The 17,937-nt window shown below is 41.1% G+C and overlaps 1 protein-coding gene across 1 annotated transcript in view; it reads left to right on the forward strand.

Annotated features, from left to right (window-relative positions):
* LOC124623134 (ras-related and estrogen-regulated growth inhibitor) overlaps positions 1–17,937 on the forward strand; it is a 202,581-nt gene that overhangs the window by 109,429 nt on the left and 75,215 nt on the right. Inside the window, exons 2-3 of the mRNA XM_047148925.1 lie at positions 13,824–13,977; positions 14,093–14,229. Of these exons, the coding sequence (XP_047004881.1) occupies positions 13,881–13,977; positions 14,093–14,229 (234 nt within the window). The 5' untranslated portion in view covers positions 13,824–13,880. The remainder of the gene's footprint in view (positions 1–13,823; positions 13,978–14,092; positions 14,230–17,937) is intronic.

Consider the following 17,937-nt stretch of genomic DNA (forward strand, 5'->3'; position numbering starts at 1 on the left):
GATCAGCTGACTCAGGTAATACAAGAATTACGTATTTCAGAGGCCACTCGCGCTCCAATACGGGAAGAGGGACTTAGAAATACGGAACAACCACAAAATAATAACACAGGACACTTCGGAAGTTATGAAAGAAATTGGCAAGGTGCACCGAATTTTGAAATGGAACCGCCGAAACGACGTAACAATGACCGATATGCGACTCGCCGACATGATGACTTTGACTATAATCTGTTCATTACTACACGTAAATTCAAAACATTTAAGAATTCTGGCAACGACATTCATCCACAAGCATGGCTCCATCAATTCTCTCATTGTTATCCTCCCAACTGGTCATTAGAGCACAGATTAGAATTTATGTGTGGCTACTTAGAGAATGAACCAGCTGTAAGAATGCGGTCGGTCATTCAAATTGCCACAGTGAAGGAGAGTTTTACCATGCCTTCCTCTCAGCATATTGGTCTCAGGCCACACAAGACCGAGTAAAACAAAGCATCATAATGATGAAACATTTCGAACAATCTGAATTTTCCAGTCTTATGAAATATTTTGAAGACATGTTGCACAAGAATCAGCATCTTTCAAACCCATAGAGCCCCTCAGAACTCATCCGCATTTGCTTAATCAAACTGCCTGAACATTTACGACATATTATTTTGGCAGGACGTTGCAAAGACGACATTGAAGCTTTTCAGGGACTGTTACAAGAATTGGAAATTGACACTGACAATCGCGGAATGCGGAAACAGGAACACAACAATTACAGATCACATCCGTCGCAATTCCGCGATGAAAGAAATAATAACTGGACACGACAAAGCTATTCTCACAACACAAATCGTGACCAAAACAGACACCACCCGTATGACAACCGTTGGCAGGGTAGTAATAATTACAGGGAAAGATCACCTCTCCGCGGTAATGACTATCACAGAGACAATCAGAGAAACAGACAATATGGGAACCAAAACAATTATTATTACGGGAGACAGAATAACTTGAGACGCAACGGTCCAGCGCGCAGTTACGATTCAGGGAGAAATTCTCCACCACTTAACCGACAAGAAAGAAACTACAGGAAATACCGACATGACGACAGACGATGTGATCGTAACGACAGACCTGAATTGCATCAGAACTGGCGGGATTCAAACAGAGCAGGGCCCTCTCGTCACGGTGAATTTGTAGAAGATAGGTCTCCAAACCCCAATAACGACGCGCGCCAACAAAGAGACAATAGGCAATGACTCACACCGCTGGCAGCCACAAAACATACTTATGAAACTGACGACGCAGCTGCCGTAGCTAGTAATTACGTAAAAATGGAAGACATTAGGGACATCTTACTCCAGGAACACGACATAAAACATAACAACATTGCATATCCTGTGATTTGCATTACAGTAAATGACGTAAAATTTACGGCAGTACTTGACTCTGGCAGTCCCATTTCAGTAATCAGTGAAACAGCCTTCAGCAAATGCAACAAATCTAACGATTGCCCCACACTTCCGTTACGTAAGATTAAATTACAAGGTGCAATCTTTGGAAAAAGTGTAGATGTACGCCAACAAACCAACCTAGAATTCTTTTGTCAAAGCCACAGCTTCTCTATGAACTTTCTTATTGTTCCATTATTGTCGACGGAAATTATACTGGGAGTAGACTTTTTGAATGAATACAAAGCAATCTTAAACTTTCACGATGCTGAAATAAGTTTAGAGAAAGAAGGTAAGTCAATAGCTTTGAAATTTGAAGATTGGCTCTCAAACCATGACGAAGAAATTAATCGGCTTTACCTCCTGTTAGACAACAGTTCGGAATTTTCGACGGAACTTGACGCTAACAATCATTCTGCAAGTACTGACAGGGATGATATCGACGGCGCATTTGACACTAATAAGTTAATTCAGAATAAAATTCAAACAATTGAGAATTGTAATGACACTGATAGGCAGGACCTTTTTGAGATTTTACAAGCACATTCCACAGTTTTTACTCATAAAACAGGAACAATCAAGGGATTTCAATACCAATTTCGTGTTCGTGAGCATACTAAATTTTGTGTTAGACCATATGTAATTCCAGCACATTATAGGGACCGTGTTAGAACAGAAATACAATCTATGCTCGACGAGGGCATTATTGAGCCTGCAGTAAGCTCATACAACAATCCATTACATGTTGTTGAGAAGAAAAATGGATCGATCAGGCTTGTCTTAGATTCGAGACAAATCAATACGATCATTATTCCTGAAACAGACAGGCCGCAAACGTTGGAAGAACTTCTTCAAAATTTTAATGGTGTAAAAGTGTTGTCATCCATCGATCTCAGATCCAGCTTTTATCAGATCGAACTTCATCCAGAATGTAGAAAATACACAGCTTTCCTTTGTTTCGGCGTTTGTTATCAGTTTCGGAAACTTCCCTTTGGTTTGAACATTTCTTCAGCAGCATTCATTCGCGGGCTAAATTCCATATTACCTGAGTTCTTAAAACGTCACATCACCTTATATGTGGACGATATTCTAATAGCAGAAGCTTCATGGGAACTACATAATCGCATCCTCAACAGTTTGTTACGTATTTTTGCAGAATCTGGAATTACAGTTAACTTGGAAAAGTCTGAATTCGGTAGGACAAAAGTGAAGTTTTTGGGACATATTATTTCTTCTGAAGGCATTCAGCCGGATCCTGAAAAGTTAGAAGCAATCAGAGCCATTCCAGTTCCATCCACAAAAAGACAAGTCCGCAGTTTTCTAGGTCTCGTAAATTTTTACCGTCGTTTTCTGAACATGCAAATTCTTGTTACACCAAAACTTTGTTCTCTCACTGGAAAAAATACTATTTGGAACTGGGACGAACAAGCACAGTTGGAATTCAATTCTTTGAAAGAATCGCTACTTAACGCGCCAATACTAGCTCATCCAGATCTGTCACAAGATTTCTGCCTTAGCACGGATTCTTCTAAAGTCGGTCTTGGTGCCCATTTATTTCAAGAAGCCACAGAAAATGACACTACTGTTCAGAAAACCATTGCTTTTGCTAGCAGAGTGCTAACCAAATCTGAAAAAAATGATTCCGTTACTGAATTAGAAGCTTTAGCTATCGTTTGGGCATTTAACAAATTCCGTTTCTTTCTTTCTGGTAAGCACGTAAAAGTATACAGTGATCATCGTGCATTACAATTTCTTATGTCTTCAAAATTAAATCATGACAGGTTAAAACGTTGGGCATTGTTTCTGCAAGAATTCCACTTTACAATAGTCTACATTCCCGGCAAGGAGAACATTGTTGCGGACGCGCTGTCACGCGCACCGGCTGCGCTTGAGAAAAGTAACACACAAGGCAACCTCGAGAAGAATTTCAGTATTCTTTACATTCAGAAAGTCGCCTTTGAAAACTTCATCACCACATCTTTAAAGGACATTGCTCATGAACAAGATAAAGATCCGATTTGGAAAGACATCAAAAATAAATGGCATGAAAAGACATACACTCAGATTCGGCATTATTACCTGGTTAGAAACAACATACTCTTCAAACGCTGCACTGTTGATGACAAGCTATGGGTACTTTGCATTCCAGACGATTTTGTTAATAAGCTCATTTGGTACATTCATTTCAGCTACGCACATTTTGGTCCACGAAAATGTTATCATATTCTTCGAACGACTTGTTATTTTAACAATATGGAAAAGAGAATTCGAAGAGTCTTGTCTATTTGTAAACTTTGTCAAAAGGCGAAACCATCTACTGTCTCACATCGTGCTCCGTTATTTCCTATTATTCCTTCTAAATTAAAAGAATTTGCTGCTGTTGATCTCTTGGGACCGCTTGTCAGAACATCTAATGGATTTTCGTACGTTTTAGTCGCTGTTGAACTTACTTCAAAATTTGTTTCTTTCACTCCGTTACGTAAAGCCACTGGACGATCTGTATCCAACGCCTTTGTTAAAAATTTCTTACGTGAAGTTGGACACGTTAGCAAAGTCATTTCAGATAACGGACCTCAATTCAGATCTGCTGTTTGGTCACGCATGCTTCGCAACCATAAAATCAAACCTGTTTTTATTTCATTGTACTCACCACATTGTAACCCGTCTGAACGGATTATGAAAGAAATCAATAAGCTTTGCAGACTTTATTGTCATAGAAAGCATCAGCATTGGGACAGATATTTACACTTATTTCAAAATGTGCTGAATGAAATGCCTCATGATTCCACTGCTTTACCACCTACTCTTGTACTAAAGAATGAAGAACCACCGAACAGAATCAGAGAGCTTGTACCTTTCCCAAATACACGTAAACTTCGACACAAAGACATAATTGATTTGGCTCTTAAAAATATAAAATCTGCAGCAGACAAAAGGAGAAAACTACACGGTAAAGCAAATGCAAAGAAGTTGTATATTGGTCAGAAAGTTCTCATTAAAGCTCATTCATTGTCACATAAGAAGAAACACTTGAGTCACAAATTCTTTCTAGTTTACAATGGACCTTACAGAATCCGACGTATACCACATGATAATTGCGTTGAAGTTGAAACGCTGCGTACTAGGAAGAGTAAAGGTTTACACCACATTTCACATGTAAAACCATTTATTGAAAGATAATCTGCTTTTTAACTTTGTCTTTGCCATAAAACTTTTCACTTCACATTTCTAATATGCTTTGTCAGACTTAAGAATCTGTTAACATGCAACAATGTTTGAAGTTAAATATCCAGTCAAGAACCAAGAGAACTTATTTAAACAGAAATAACGAATGCATTGTTATAGTGAACAGACGACACAGTGTTGTATTTGTACATTCTTGCTTATTAGTTGCACGATTGCGTAACGACTATCAGGCTTACATATTTAGGACACATACTGGTACTGCTAATGAGATTTTAATGCAACATTTTGGTTTACTTGAAAATACATTCTGGGTTTAATGTACTTTCTGTGAGATACCAGACGACACAGTGGTTAGTTTAAGTGACAACTACACGGTTTTATCACGACGCTTCTAATGAGTGACAATTTACAATGTTGCTTTTGTAGTGTTTCTATTTTATTTCTACACAGTTTTTCTGTTTTATTCTGCAAAGTAAAACATGTTTTAGTAGTAACTTTTGTGGTATAACTACAATGAGATTGCCTTTTCCGTAGCACAACAATACGTTACAGCACAGTACTTTCTTCATCATGGCAATAAGCGTAATAACTAAGATATCTATACATAAAGCATTTCACTTTTGTTTGTCATGAGGTAAGTACATTGACTTCTGCAGAACTTGGCTTTCGGAGGACGATAAGTACGACACTTCCACAGAATTATCTTACAGCAAGACGCACATTTAGCGCTACAGGACACGCATTTGAGTGATTAATTTTGTTCTTAAAACATTTATTTTTAAAGATATTTGAAGTACAATGATACAAAGGTTTTCAGTGATACATTTCATTTCATTGCTGTAATCTGTAACACCTGAGGGTATAATTACATTAATCCTCAGGGGGGTACATGCTTACTTTGTGTACCATGTGTGTGGCAACCACAAGGAACCCTAGCTAATATGGTATTTGCTTATACAACTTTACACATCGGTACCATATTTCTCTAACACACAAATTACACAGCTATCTGATCATTTAACTGAGAGATAAACATGTTTTTTACTACATCAGTGACAGATGTTTACGTAATTACACAGTTGGATAACTTCACACTTATGAAACTGTATTTTGTCTGTACTTTGTAAACTGTTCATATTTTTTCGGAATCATTGTGATACTATGAGAGCTTTGAATGATGTATTTGGTATGAGATCATGATTTTTAAAGTACGTTTGAGGCAGCTGACACTTTTGACATGAGCAGAGAATTTTTTTAGGCTTAGAAATTATTGGAGGAAGTTAAGACGTTTTTGAGATTTGACTGAGGTGTTATGATGTTATTATTACGACGACGATGTGTACTATGCTGTTGAGATATGTTTATGATCAATAAGATGATGCTACCGTATATGAGGAATAAGAAGTATGTTGGAAACCAAGAATCGTACCTTAAGAGTTATGAAATGTGCGTAAATGCGTGACTGTATCACAATGCTGACGAATATTTTATTTGGACACTTATATTTATAGATTTGTGAAAGGTATAGTTTAATGTTAGTCAGGGCCATTCTTTTGTAGGGATTTTTAAAAGTCAGATTGCGTTGCGCTAAAAATATTGTGTGTCAGTTTAAGCACAGTCCTGTATAAATAGTTCAAAGGGGACGTTTTAGTACAAAGGAAATTCTCTCTATAATTACGCGCTATCAATAAACAATAGCTACACTAACTGCAGAAACTACAAGAAAAATATCAGAAGATTCCACTGAGGTATCCTCGGCTAAGGGTCGACACATGAAACGTCCCCTTACAAGGGAACCTCCCCATCGCACCCCACTCAGATTTAGTTATAATTTGGCACAGTGGATAGGCCTTGAAAAACTGAACACAGATCAGTCGAGAAAACAGGAAGAAGTTGTGTGGAACTATGAAAAAATAAGCAAAATATACAAACTGAGTAGTCCATGGGCAACATAGGCAACATCAAGGATGATCTGGGCACAGGACCGCCTTGGTCTCGTGGTTAGCGTGAGCAGCTGCGGAGCGAGAGGGTGTTGGTTCAAGTCTACCCTCGAGCGAAAAGTTTACTTACTTTATTTTTGCAAAGTTATGACCTGTCCGTTCGTTCATTGACGTCTCTGTTCACTGTAACAAGTTTAGTGTCTGTGTTTTGCGACCGCACCACAAAATCGTGCGATTAGTTGACGAAAGAACGTGCCTCTCCAATGGGAACCGAAACTATTTGATCCAGGAAAACACGTCTGATATATTCTATACGACACTGGTGACGGCATGTGCATCACATGACAGGAATATGTTGTCGACCCACCTAACTTGCACACTTGGCGAATGGGTAAAAAGATGCTTCTACCTTGCCCGATTTAGGTTTCATTGTGGATGTGATAATCACTCCCAAAAAAGTGATGAAAACATAAGAGTGTGTCACATAAACTGCAACAAATGAATGCAACAGTTTCACAGTCGCACAGTTTTCTCTGTGCTCTGTCAAAACATATGTTTTTAACGTTTACAAATTTTTCCGTGTGTAGACCGTCAAATCCTGCATATGTCCAAGCAAATCTGAATATCTCCTGGAATTTTGGAGAGCGAAATTGATTATGTGTGAGTGCCTGAACTCTGAAAATTGTCTGAAAATAACAATTTAAAATTTTTACTGCAGGGGAGGCTTGAACCAAGGACGTCGTGTTCCGCAACTGCTCACGCTAACCACGGGACCACTGCGCTCCTGAGCCCACGGCGTCCTTGATGTTGCTTATGTTGCCCATGGACTACTCAGTTTGTATATTTTGCTTATTTTTTCGTAGTTCGACACAACTTCTTCCTGTTTTCTCGATTGATCTGTGTTCAGTTTTTCAAGGCCTATGCACTGTGCCAAATTATAACTAAATCTGAGGGGGGTGCGATGGGGAGGTTCCCTTGTTAGAAATATTAATGAATTACTGTGCTGATAAACCTCTTACATTATTCGATTTTCAAACAGCTGAGCGGAACTGAACGTAGTCAGACATTTCGCTCTTTACCTCTTCTGATCAATACTAAAATGACAGACACTAGTTTTAGCGCAACACAATCTGACTTTCAAAAATCCCTACAAAAGAATGGCCCTGACTAACATTAACCTATACCTTTTATGAACCACTTACCTCACAAAAATCTTCATTACTCGAACTACTGCAATACAACGAGTGCCAATACTGCCAGCTAAATAAAAGATTCTAACTACTGAAGTCACTAACTACCGATAGGCATAGTTAGCAAATGAAAGATTTTGATAAAGAACAAACAATGTATTTACCTTAATAGTGTTCAAAAGTCATAATATATATAGCAGTTCATGGCATCCAGTCTTACAAATTTACTGTCTCTGATGGACACACGTCCAGATCATCCGCTCTCAAAACTCCGCCATTTCTCTCCCCACATCCACCACTGCTGGCAGCTCACCTCCAACTGCGCAACGCTACGCGCTATTAACAGCTAACTGCCCAACACTACAATAGCGACTATTTCAACAATGCCCACTAGCCACAGACTGCACACAGCACAGCCAGTGATTTTCATACAGAGCGCTAGGTGACGTTACCAACATAAAAACCTAAACAGCCTACTTACAAACCTAGCTAACCTAAGGACATCACACACATCCATGCCCGAGGGAGGATTCGAACCTGCGACCGTAGAAGTAGCGCGGTTCCAAACTGTAGCGCCTAGAACCGCTCGGCCACCCCGGCCGGCGGCCTTCAGCAGTTTGTTTAAATTCTAGTGCCTAAAAAGGAATTATTTAAGGATATTTTAATTTTACTTAAGTAAGGCCTTCAGCCGTTTCTCTAAATCCTTGTGTCTTTAAAAGGAATTATTTAAACTTTATTATTGAGTAGTTAGTTGGGCCCTTAGCCGTGAATTGATCCTAGTTGTTTTATAGAGAAAACTGTGCATTGGTTTTCGAGGAATAAAAGTTGTGTGTTCTTGTGTAACTAACTGATCTTGGCCCCTTTCCACAACTTGATCCGCTCTGTCCTGCAAAACCTAATTTCAACACCATCTGATGGAACTTTAAGTGTTCCGAAAACAATCGTGCACACAGTAAAAGGTTGTGGATTAAGCAATTGTTGTGCGGTTTCTTCATTTTACAAAATTAGACAATTTTATCATCAATAACAGCACTTATTCAGAATACAAGGTGAAATAAGCAAGTTGTAAAGAGTTTTCGCGAACTTTAAATTCAAATAGAAACTTCAAGAGTAAAGGTCAAATTTTGTAACCTTAAACAACGTAAAGGCCTCGAAATAAATGTTGTGGTATCCTTACGTCACATTATTACAGAGCACGACCACAAGCTTTTCTTGGAGACGGAAACACTCACTTACAAGAAGCTTTTTAAAAAAGCAATCAGTTTGAATATGAGGCAAAATATAGCAATTACGCCCCGTTTGCATGAAGCGACTCCAGTGTAAGATCAATATCGAACAACATTTCCAAGGTAGTTGGTACATACTTACTATTTCTCGTATATGTTGCTGAAATTTGGTCTATGATAAACTTCGTAACTTACGCAATTTTTACTACTGAATTTATGTTTCCTATACGCTACATAAATACTGGACACAGTTTAATTCTCATTAAACTAGCAAGATAATTATCTTACCAGCAACATATACCGATATGTGGGATTTACTACGATAGTATGACAATATCGAATACGTGGTATCGACACCGTTATTGTAGATATCGAAAGAAAAGTATCTCAGCTCTGCACTATCTGAACGTCCCTTTCCCGTGACGCAGCCCGTGCGATAACACTGGGGCCTCGACATCGGTCCCTACCCACGCCACAGTGCGGATTTTGTCACAGGAGTACGGAAATGAACTTGTGGCAACAATTACTGCCCTATCAAACCACGACTGTCGATGTCATTGGAGGGAGAGGACCTCGAATGTTTCAAGGATGGGGATGGAAATCGGTAGTGCTCTTTCAAAGGAACCCTTCCGGCAATTGCCTGGAGCGATTTATTGAAATCACGGAAAACCTGAATATGAGCAACCGGGTGCGGATTTGAACCGTCGTCCTCCCGAATGCGAGTCCAGTGTGCTGGCCATTGCACAATCCTGCTCGTATGGATCAAGATGAGGCATTTCCAGCCCTCATTACCTGATAAGAAAAGATAACAGCGCATGACCTACAATACTCTCGAAGCGTACCATAGGTCCTACGCATTTTGTTACTGACTGCCCAAGTAATTAGAAATCATTTTCTCGTCGCAGTTGCTGACGATAAGTATTTCTATAGGTTTTCATCTTCTTTTCTGATACTATTAATCAGTTATGCTAAGTAGCGTTACGATCTCTACTTCTGCGTTCACCGAATGGAAAATTATAGATCTTTTTGTTGCCACGACACAGTTTTATACAATGTCACATTAATCTTTGCCATGCCACTCGCGTTTAACTGTGTCTTCCTGTCTATTTCAGGAAAACTGAGTGCTTACTACAGCGTGATTGGAGAAATTACGCGAGACACTCTCCAAGCTTTACCGGAAACGGTCAGTCACTTCGGTGGGTGATCCACGTCGCTGATAGAAACAACCGTTTACTATTTTTGACCCAGCTTACAGTTCCATCTCCACCAAGATTATTATACATTCCGCGAGAAGTAGAGTAACGAATATTAGAAGCAGTTCGTCATATTTATGTTTTCCTTTGAAGACAGATGCCAAGAAAGATGTGAGAGATACAGCAAACGTTGCGTGGGCGGAAACAGGTGCGCTGAGTGCGGTCTATTAATAGGGGCAGCCGCTGCAGTCGCCAAACTACCTCGCAAGCTGAAGATACACTTTTTTTATTTTTTTAATAATTATTCTCAGAAGTGCAAAACTGCAGTTGTACATCGCGAGCACCAGCGCCGACACACACGAAGTGACGTCAATTCGCTCCCAAACATTTGAGTCTAGGGAATGACACGCATGGATAGTCCCTGACGGCTGGAAAACGCCAGCATTGCGATTAGCCAGCTACGAAAATCGACTACTGCTGCCAGAGGATCAGTTCTGTGCCAGATTTACCTGCATTTACAACAGTTCTCCACAAAGTCCCGCTATCCTTTCAAGAAATCATAACTTATGTGACAAAAGTCCTGAGGTAGCGATATGCACGTATTCAGATGGCGATGGTTTCGCGTATGCAAGATATAAAAGAGCAGTGCGCCGGCGCAGCTGTCACTTGTACTGATGTGATTCATATGAAAAGGTTTCCGACGTGATTATGCCCCCACCTCGGGAATTAGCACACTTTGAACGCGGAATGGTAGATAGAGCTAGACGCATGGGAAATCGTTAGGGAATTTAGTATTAAGAGATCAACAGTGTCAAGAATGTACCGAGAATACCAAATTTCAGGCATTATGTCAGCGCTAACAGGCGAACAACATTGCGTGAAATAAACACAATGTGGGACGTAGGACGAACGTATCCGTTAGGGCAGAGTGGCGAAATTTGGCGCTAATGGGCTGTGGCAGCAGACGAATGACGCGAGAGTCTTTGCTAACACCATGAAATTGCCTGTAGCACCTCTCCTGGGCTCGTGTCCATATCGGTTGGACCCTAGGCGACGGGAAAACCGTGGCCTTGTCGTCTGAGTTCAGATTTCAGTTGATGAGAGCTGATAGTAGGATTCAAACTATGACACAGTCCCCACGAAGCTATGGACCAAAGTTGTCAAGAAGGGACTGTGCAGGCTGGTGGTGGCCCCATATTGGTGTGAGCTGTGTTTACATGAAATGTACTGCATACTTTGGTCCAACTGAACCGATCATTGACTGGAAGTGGTCATGTTTGGCTACTTGGAGACAATTTGCAGCTATTCATGGACTTGATCCTCCCAAAGAACGATCGAACTTTTACGGATGACAGTGCACCATGTCACTGGCCCACAGTCGTTCACGATTGGTTTGAAGAAAATTCTGGACAATTCTAGTGAATGATTTGATCGCCCAGATCGCCCGACATGAATTCATCGAATGTTTTTGGGACATAATTGAGAGGCCAATTCATTCACAAGATCTTCCACCGGCAACACTTTCGCAATTAAGGACGGCTTTGGAGACAGCAGGGCTCAATATTTCTGTAGGTGAGTTCCAACGACTTGTTGACTCCATACCACGTCGAGTTGCTGCTCTACGCAGAGCAAAAGGAGGTCTGGCACGATACTGGGAGTCACTCCAAGACTTCTGTCGCGTCACCGTCTAGACCACTATCATGCTGGTGCCGAATCCCAACACATATTGGTAGACATTTCACCTTATTACCCGTTCACGAGGCGATTTCTGGATGAGAAACTCGACCCATGATCTTTCCTTATATCTGCATCTACATCTACATCCATACTCCGCAAGCCACCTGACGGTGTATGCCGGAGGGTACCTTGAGTACCTCTATCGGTTCTCCCTTCTATTCCAGTCTCGTATTGTTCGTGGAAAGAAGGATTGTCGGTATGCCTCTGTGTGGGCTCTAATCTCTCTGATATTATCCTCTTGGTCTATTCGCGAGATATATTTAGGAGGGAGCCATATACTGCTTGACTCCTCGGTGACGGTATGTTCTCGAAACTTCAACAAAAGCCCGTATCGAGCTACTGAGCGTCTCTTTTGCAGAGTATTGCACTAGATTTTATCTGACATCTCCGTAACGCTTTCGCGATTACTAAATGATCACGTAACGAAGCGCGCTGCTGTCCGTTGGATCTTCTCTATCTCTTCTATCAACCCTACCTGGTACGTGTCCCACACTAGTGAGCAGTATTCAAGCAGTGGGCGAACAAGTGTACTGTAACCTACCTCCTTTGTTTTCGGACTGCATTTCCTTTTGATTCTTCCAATCAATCTCAGTCTGGCATCTGCTTTACCGACGATCAACTTTATATGATCATTCCATTTTAAATCACTCCTAATGCCTACTCCCAGATAATTTATGGAATTAACTGCTTCCAGTTGCTGACCTACTATATTGTAGCTAAATGATAAAGGCTCTTTCTATGTATTCGCAGCACATTACACTTGTCTACATTGAGATTCAATTGCCATTCCCTGCACCATGCGTCAATTCGTTGCAGATCCTCCTGCATTTCCATACAATTTTCCATTGTTACAACCTCTCGATATACCGATATACCACAGCATCATCCGCAAAAAGCCTCAGTGAACTTCCGATGTTATCCACAAGGTCATTTATGTATATTGTGAATAGCAACGGTCAGACAACACTCCCCTGCGGCACACCTGAAATCACTCTTACTTCGGAAGACTTCTCTCCATTGAAAATGACATGCTGCGTTCTGTTATCTAGGAACTCTTCAATCCAATCACACAATTGGTCTGATAGTCCATATGCTCTTACTTTGTCCATTAAACGACTGTGGGTAACTGTATCGAACGCCTTGCGGAAGTCAAGAAACACGGCATTTACCTGGGTACCCGTGTCTATGGCCCTCTGAGTCTCGTGGATCGTCTTTTTCGAAACCCATGCTGATTCCTACAGAGCAGATTTCTAGTCTCCAGAAAAGTCATTATACTCGAACATAATACGTGTTCCAAAATTCTACAACTGATCGACGTAAGAGATATAGGTCTATAGTTCTACACATCTGTTCGACGCCCCTTCTTGAAAACGGGGATGCCCTGTGCTCTTCTCCAATCCTTTGGAACGCTACGCTCTTCAAGAGACCTACGGTACATCGCTGAAAGAAGGGGGGCAAGTTCCTTCGCGTACTCGGTGTAAAATCGAACTGGTATCCCATCAGGTCCAGCGGCCTTTCCTCGTGTGAGTGATTTTAATTGTTCCTCTATCCCTCTGTCGTCTATTACGATATCTACCATGTTGTCATCTGTGCGACAATCTAGAGAAGGAACTACAGTGCAATCTTCCTCTGTGAAACAGCTTTGAAAAAAGACATTTAGTATTTCGGCCTTTAGTCTGTCATCCTCTGTTACAGTACCATTTGGGTCACGGAGTGTCTGGACATTTTGTTTTGATCCACCTACCGCTTTGACATGACACCTACAGCTACAGACTGTAGGTGAAGTTTCTCCTCGCTACTTTGTGCAGTTCCGAGGGAGTACTAATGATTTACATATCCAAGAATGTAGAGCCAGTTTGACATTTGTTGCATGTCGCCTTCGTGGTGTTGCAATTTTAACTGTGTACGGCAGGTGCTGCCCTCTTTCTGACTACGGGGCAGCTGAACAGGATGGTAGCTTGGCGCTGAGATGTCGTCGCCCCTGAGCCGCCTGGGTCTGGGACCCCGCGGTCAGCCGAGGACTCTGCGCGTCATGGTCCTGGGTCAGGCCGGCGTCGGAAAGTCTGGTGAGTGCCGCTGTTTACGTCTCGGTCCAGACTGACCGTCGCCCGAGAGTTGAGCGGCCCCGGCAGGAGGAATGTGCTGCCCTCGCACTCTCACCAATGATCTCTTACTTTGCAGCTCTGGTGGTGAGGTTCATTACGAAGCGCTACATCGGTGAGTACGACCCGACGCTGGAGAAGGTGTACCACTTCCAGACTGTGATGGACGGTGAAGCGGTGCTGTTCGAGATCCTGGACACCGCTGGACAGTCGCACGTGAGTATACGAGACTCCGCAGGTCTGACTGTAGGTGCCAACACTGGAACTGTTTTAGCCGCCCCTCTCTGATACAGAGAGTCGCGTAAAGAATTGTCACCCCCGGTGTAGAAACACATGACCATTGGTGTGCCACACGGGTCAATATTGGATCCACTGTTATTCCAGTTATCTACGAAACATCTTCTGCCATCTAAACGAAATTAATTGAAGTAGTTCTTTTTGCTGTAGGTTTTGGTGCTATGAACATCATGAATGGTGGTACATCTACACCTGGAGAAGTGGATGTCATTTTCTTAAAAATTATTTTTTGTTCTTCGTAAATGGAATCCCACCAAAATTTGGCAAACAACACGCAACTGACATTCCACGTAGCAGTAATGCATCAGAGGAAACCTTTAAATAACGTTTAATATATAAAATGCTTCAGGTGCTGACTTATAAGAACTTGAAGTCACATACTACAAATATCCACAAACGTCAACGTTCCATGACTTCTAACTTGATATAAACTGCTTTGTAATTTCTCTTTTCATTTGTTTATCTTTTCTGTTGTAATATTGCGGGTCTCAGCTTAGTTGGGGATGAACGAATGCGTTCATCAAAAATATCAGGGTAAATATATGACTTGCATGATTTTACGAAATGTCAGTTACCAACTTTTTCGCCTGAAGGCGAATGATCATCATAATAAAATAAGAGAAATAAGAGCTCATTATTACTATGTAGTATTCTGTCTAGTGGCAGGTCTTTGTCTTCGTATGGAGAATTTCTGATGCCAGTGATCCCTGTCTTCAGTTCGTTCCTTCAGTCTGATGAATCTCATTCCATCATCGAAAAGTTGAATTCTTCATCTTCTTGTCCTATGGTTCCTTTAGTTTTTCCTTCAGTGACTTCTTGTATGAACCTTCGATGTCTAAGTGTGTGTCCGATCCAGTTATATATAAAACTTCATTTTATGTAAAAGGCACTACAGCTAATCTCCCAAGCGACAGAAAGGACAAAACAGAGAAACTGATTGCAATAAATTGTACATTGGTCAAAAGGGCCGCGCCATAGCAACAAGGCTGACTGAACATGAACGCAGCTGAAGATTAAATGCCGGCCGGAGTGGCCGAGCGGTTCTAGGCGCTACAGTCTGGACCCGCGCGACTGCTACGGTCACAGGTTCGAATCCTGCCTCGGGCATTGGTGTGTGTGATGTCCTTAGGTTAGTTAGGTTTAAGTAGTTCCAAGTTCTAGGGGACTGATGACCTCAAATGTTAAGTCCCATAGTGCTCAGAGCCATTTGAGCCATTTTTGGAGATTAAATAAACCATATTCCACCTTTGCTGAACATGTGCTCAAAGAAGGACACAAATATCTAACACACACAGAAGTGCTACATGTTGTTGTTGTTGTTGTGGTCTTCAGTCCTGAGACTGGTTTGATGCAGCTCTCCATGCCACTCTATCCTGTGCAAGCTTCTTCATCTCCCAGTACCTACTGCAACCTACATCCTTCTGAATCTGCTTAGTGTATTCATATCTTGGTCTCCCTCTACGATTTTTACCCTCCACACTGCCCTCCAGTACTAAATTGGTGACCCCTTGATGCCTCAGAACATGTCCTACCAACCGATCCCTTCTTCTAGTCAACTTGTGCCACAAACTTCTCTTCTCCCCAATCCTATTCAACACCTCCTCATTAGATATGTGATCTACCCATCTAATCTTCAGCATTCTTCTGTAGCACCACATTTCGAAAGCTTCAAGTCTCTTCTTGTCTAAACTATTTATTGTCCATGTTTCACTCCATACAAATACTTTCAGAAACGACTTCCTGACACTTAAATCTACACTCAATGTTAACAAATTTCTCTTCTTCAGAAACGCATTCCTTGCCATTGCTAGTCTACATTTTATATCCTCTCTACTTCGACCATCATCAGTTATTTTGCTCCCCAAACAGCAAAACTCATTTTCTACTTTAAGTGCCTCATTTCCTGATCTAATACACTCAGCATCACCCGACTTAATCCGACTACATTCCATTATCCTCGTTTTGCTTTTGTTGATGTTCATCTTATATCCTCCCTTCAAGACACTATCCATTCCGTTCAACTGCACTTCCACATAGAGCCAACAAAGACAGAAAACTCAGCCTACTAGAAGGACTTGAAATTAACAAACACTTAGCCCTAAATCCCCAGCTGGTTCTAAATGATCAATTGCAACTGAGCACATCACCACTCTTAAACGTTACTCAATACAGTAAACCTGCTACTAACCAGAAAGTGTCCCAATAGTAAACAAATTCACTCCCCCCAATATAATGTAATATCATTTGTGTGTTTACATTCCTGCCGGTCGTTGTGGCAGAGCAGTTCTAGGCACTTCAGTCCGGAACTGCGCTGCTGCTACGGCCGCAGGTTCGAATCCTGCCTCGGGCATGGATGTGTGTGATGTCCTTAGGTTAGTTAGGTTTAAGTAGTTCGAAGTCTAGGGTACTGATGACCTTAGATGTTAAGTCTCATATTGCTCAGAGCCACTTGAACCATTTTTTGTTTACATTCCTAACTGTAACACAACTGTATTTATTAATACACTAATGTCAAAAAAAATTCTAATAACAAAATGTAACCCTCAAAGGAAACATCTCTGTTGTACAACCAACAATTAGTGTCCAGTGCAACTGATCACAACAAATACCAAAAAATTGTAATTTTGTAATAATGTGTATTCTAAATAATTCTTATTGTTGTCATGCATAGTTATGACAAACCATAAAATGTGATTTATTATGTTAAAGCACAGTTTTACAGAACAAAAAGTCAAACGACCCGTTTGACACTTCAAAGACAATACCACAACTAAAGATCGTATGTAAGTGCGCTGTATCTTAGTCCAGAATGTTTGGTTCGTGAAAACTCAAGCTCCTTGTAAACAATAGCCAGCAATTATCTGAAGATGGCCTAATAAACCGAAAACTAGTTCATACAAATAAAAAATCAACAGAACAAAAAAACCGCCTAAGTGTTATTCAACCCTCAATATGGAATTGTTCTACCAAGAAGCGGCGGAAGAATCCATAAATAAAATTGTATTTAGAATGTCTCTCTTCTCTCCTACTCTTCTCAGTACATCGTTATTCGTCACCCGATCGGTCCACTTGATCTTCTCCATTCCCCTCCAGCACCGCATTTCAAAGCTTTCAAGGTATTTTTTTTTCCTTTTTTATCATGGTCCACGTCTGTGCTCCGTACAATGCAATGCTTCAAAAGTAGCACTTCACCAGTTTCTTCCTTAATTCCGAGCTTAACTTGCTGGTCAGCAGATTCCTCTTCTTATTGAACGCAATTTTGGCCATAGCGATTCTTGCTCGAATTTCACTGCCGCATTGAGCACCCTTTGTCACCAAATTTCCCAAGTACTTCAACTGTTTCAAATCCTCCAGTTCTCGATTCTCGATGGTTATCCTCAGAAGTTTCTCCTTTTTTTAAATCCGCATCACTTCTGATTTTTCGATGTTGATTTCCATGCCGTATTTCCTTCCAGATTCCACCAAATGGTTCATCATGTGTTTCAGTTGTCTGAGACTTTTAGCAAGCACTACCTGGTCATGTGCATACTTGATGGTATTGATGAGGTGTCCTTCTATCCTGAAGTTTTCACAATCTTTCAAAACTTCTCTCGCCAGCCATTCCCCATGCGGGTTGAAAAGACTCGG

Source organism: Schistocerca americana, chromosome 7 (assembly GCF_021461395.2).
Source record: "Schistocerca americana isolate TAMUIC-IGC-003095 chromosome 7, iqSchAmer2.1, whole genome shotgun sequence".
In the NCBI taxonomy this organism is placed as follows: domain Eukaryota; kingdom Metazoa; phylum Arthropoda; class Insecta; order Orthoptera; family Acrididae; genus Schistocerca; species Schistocerca americana.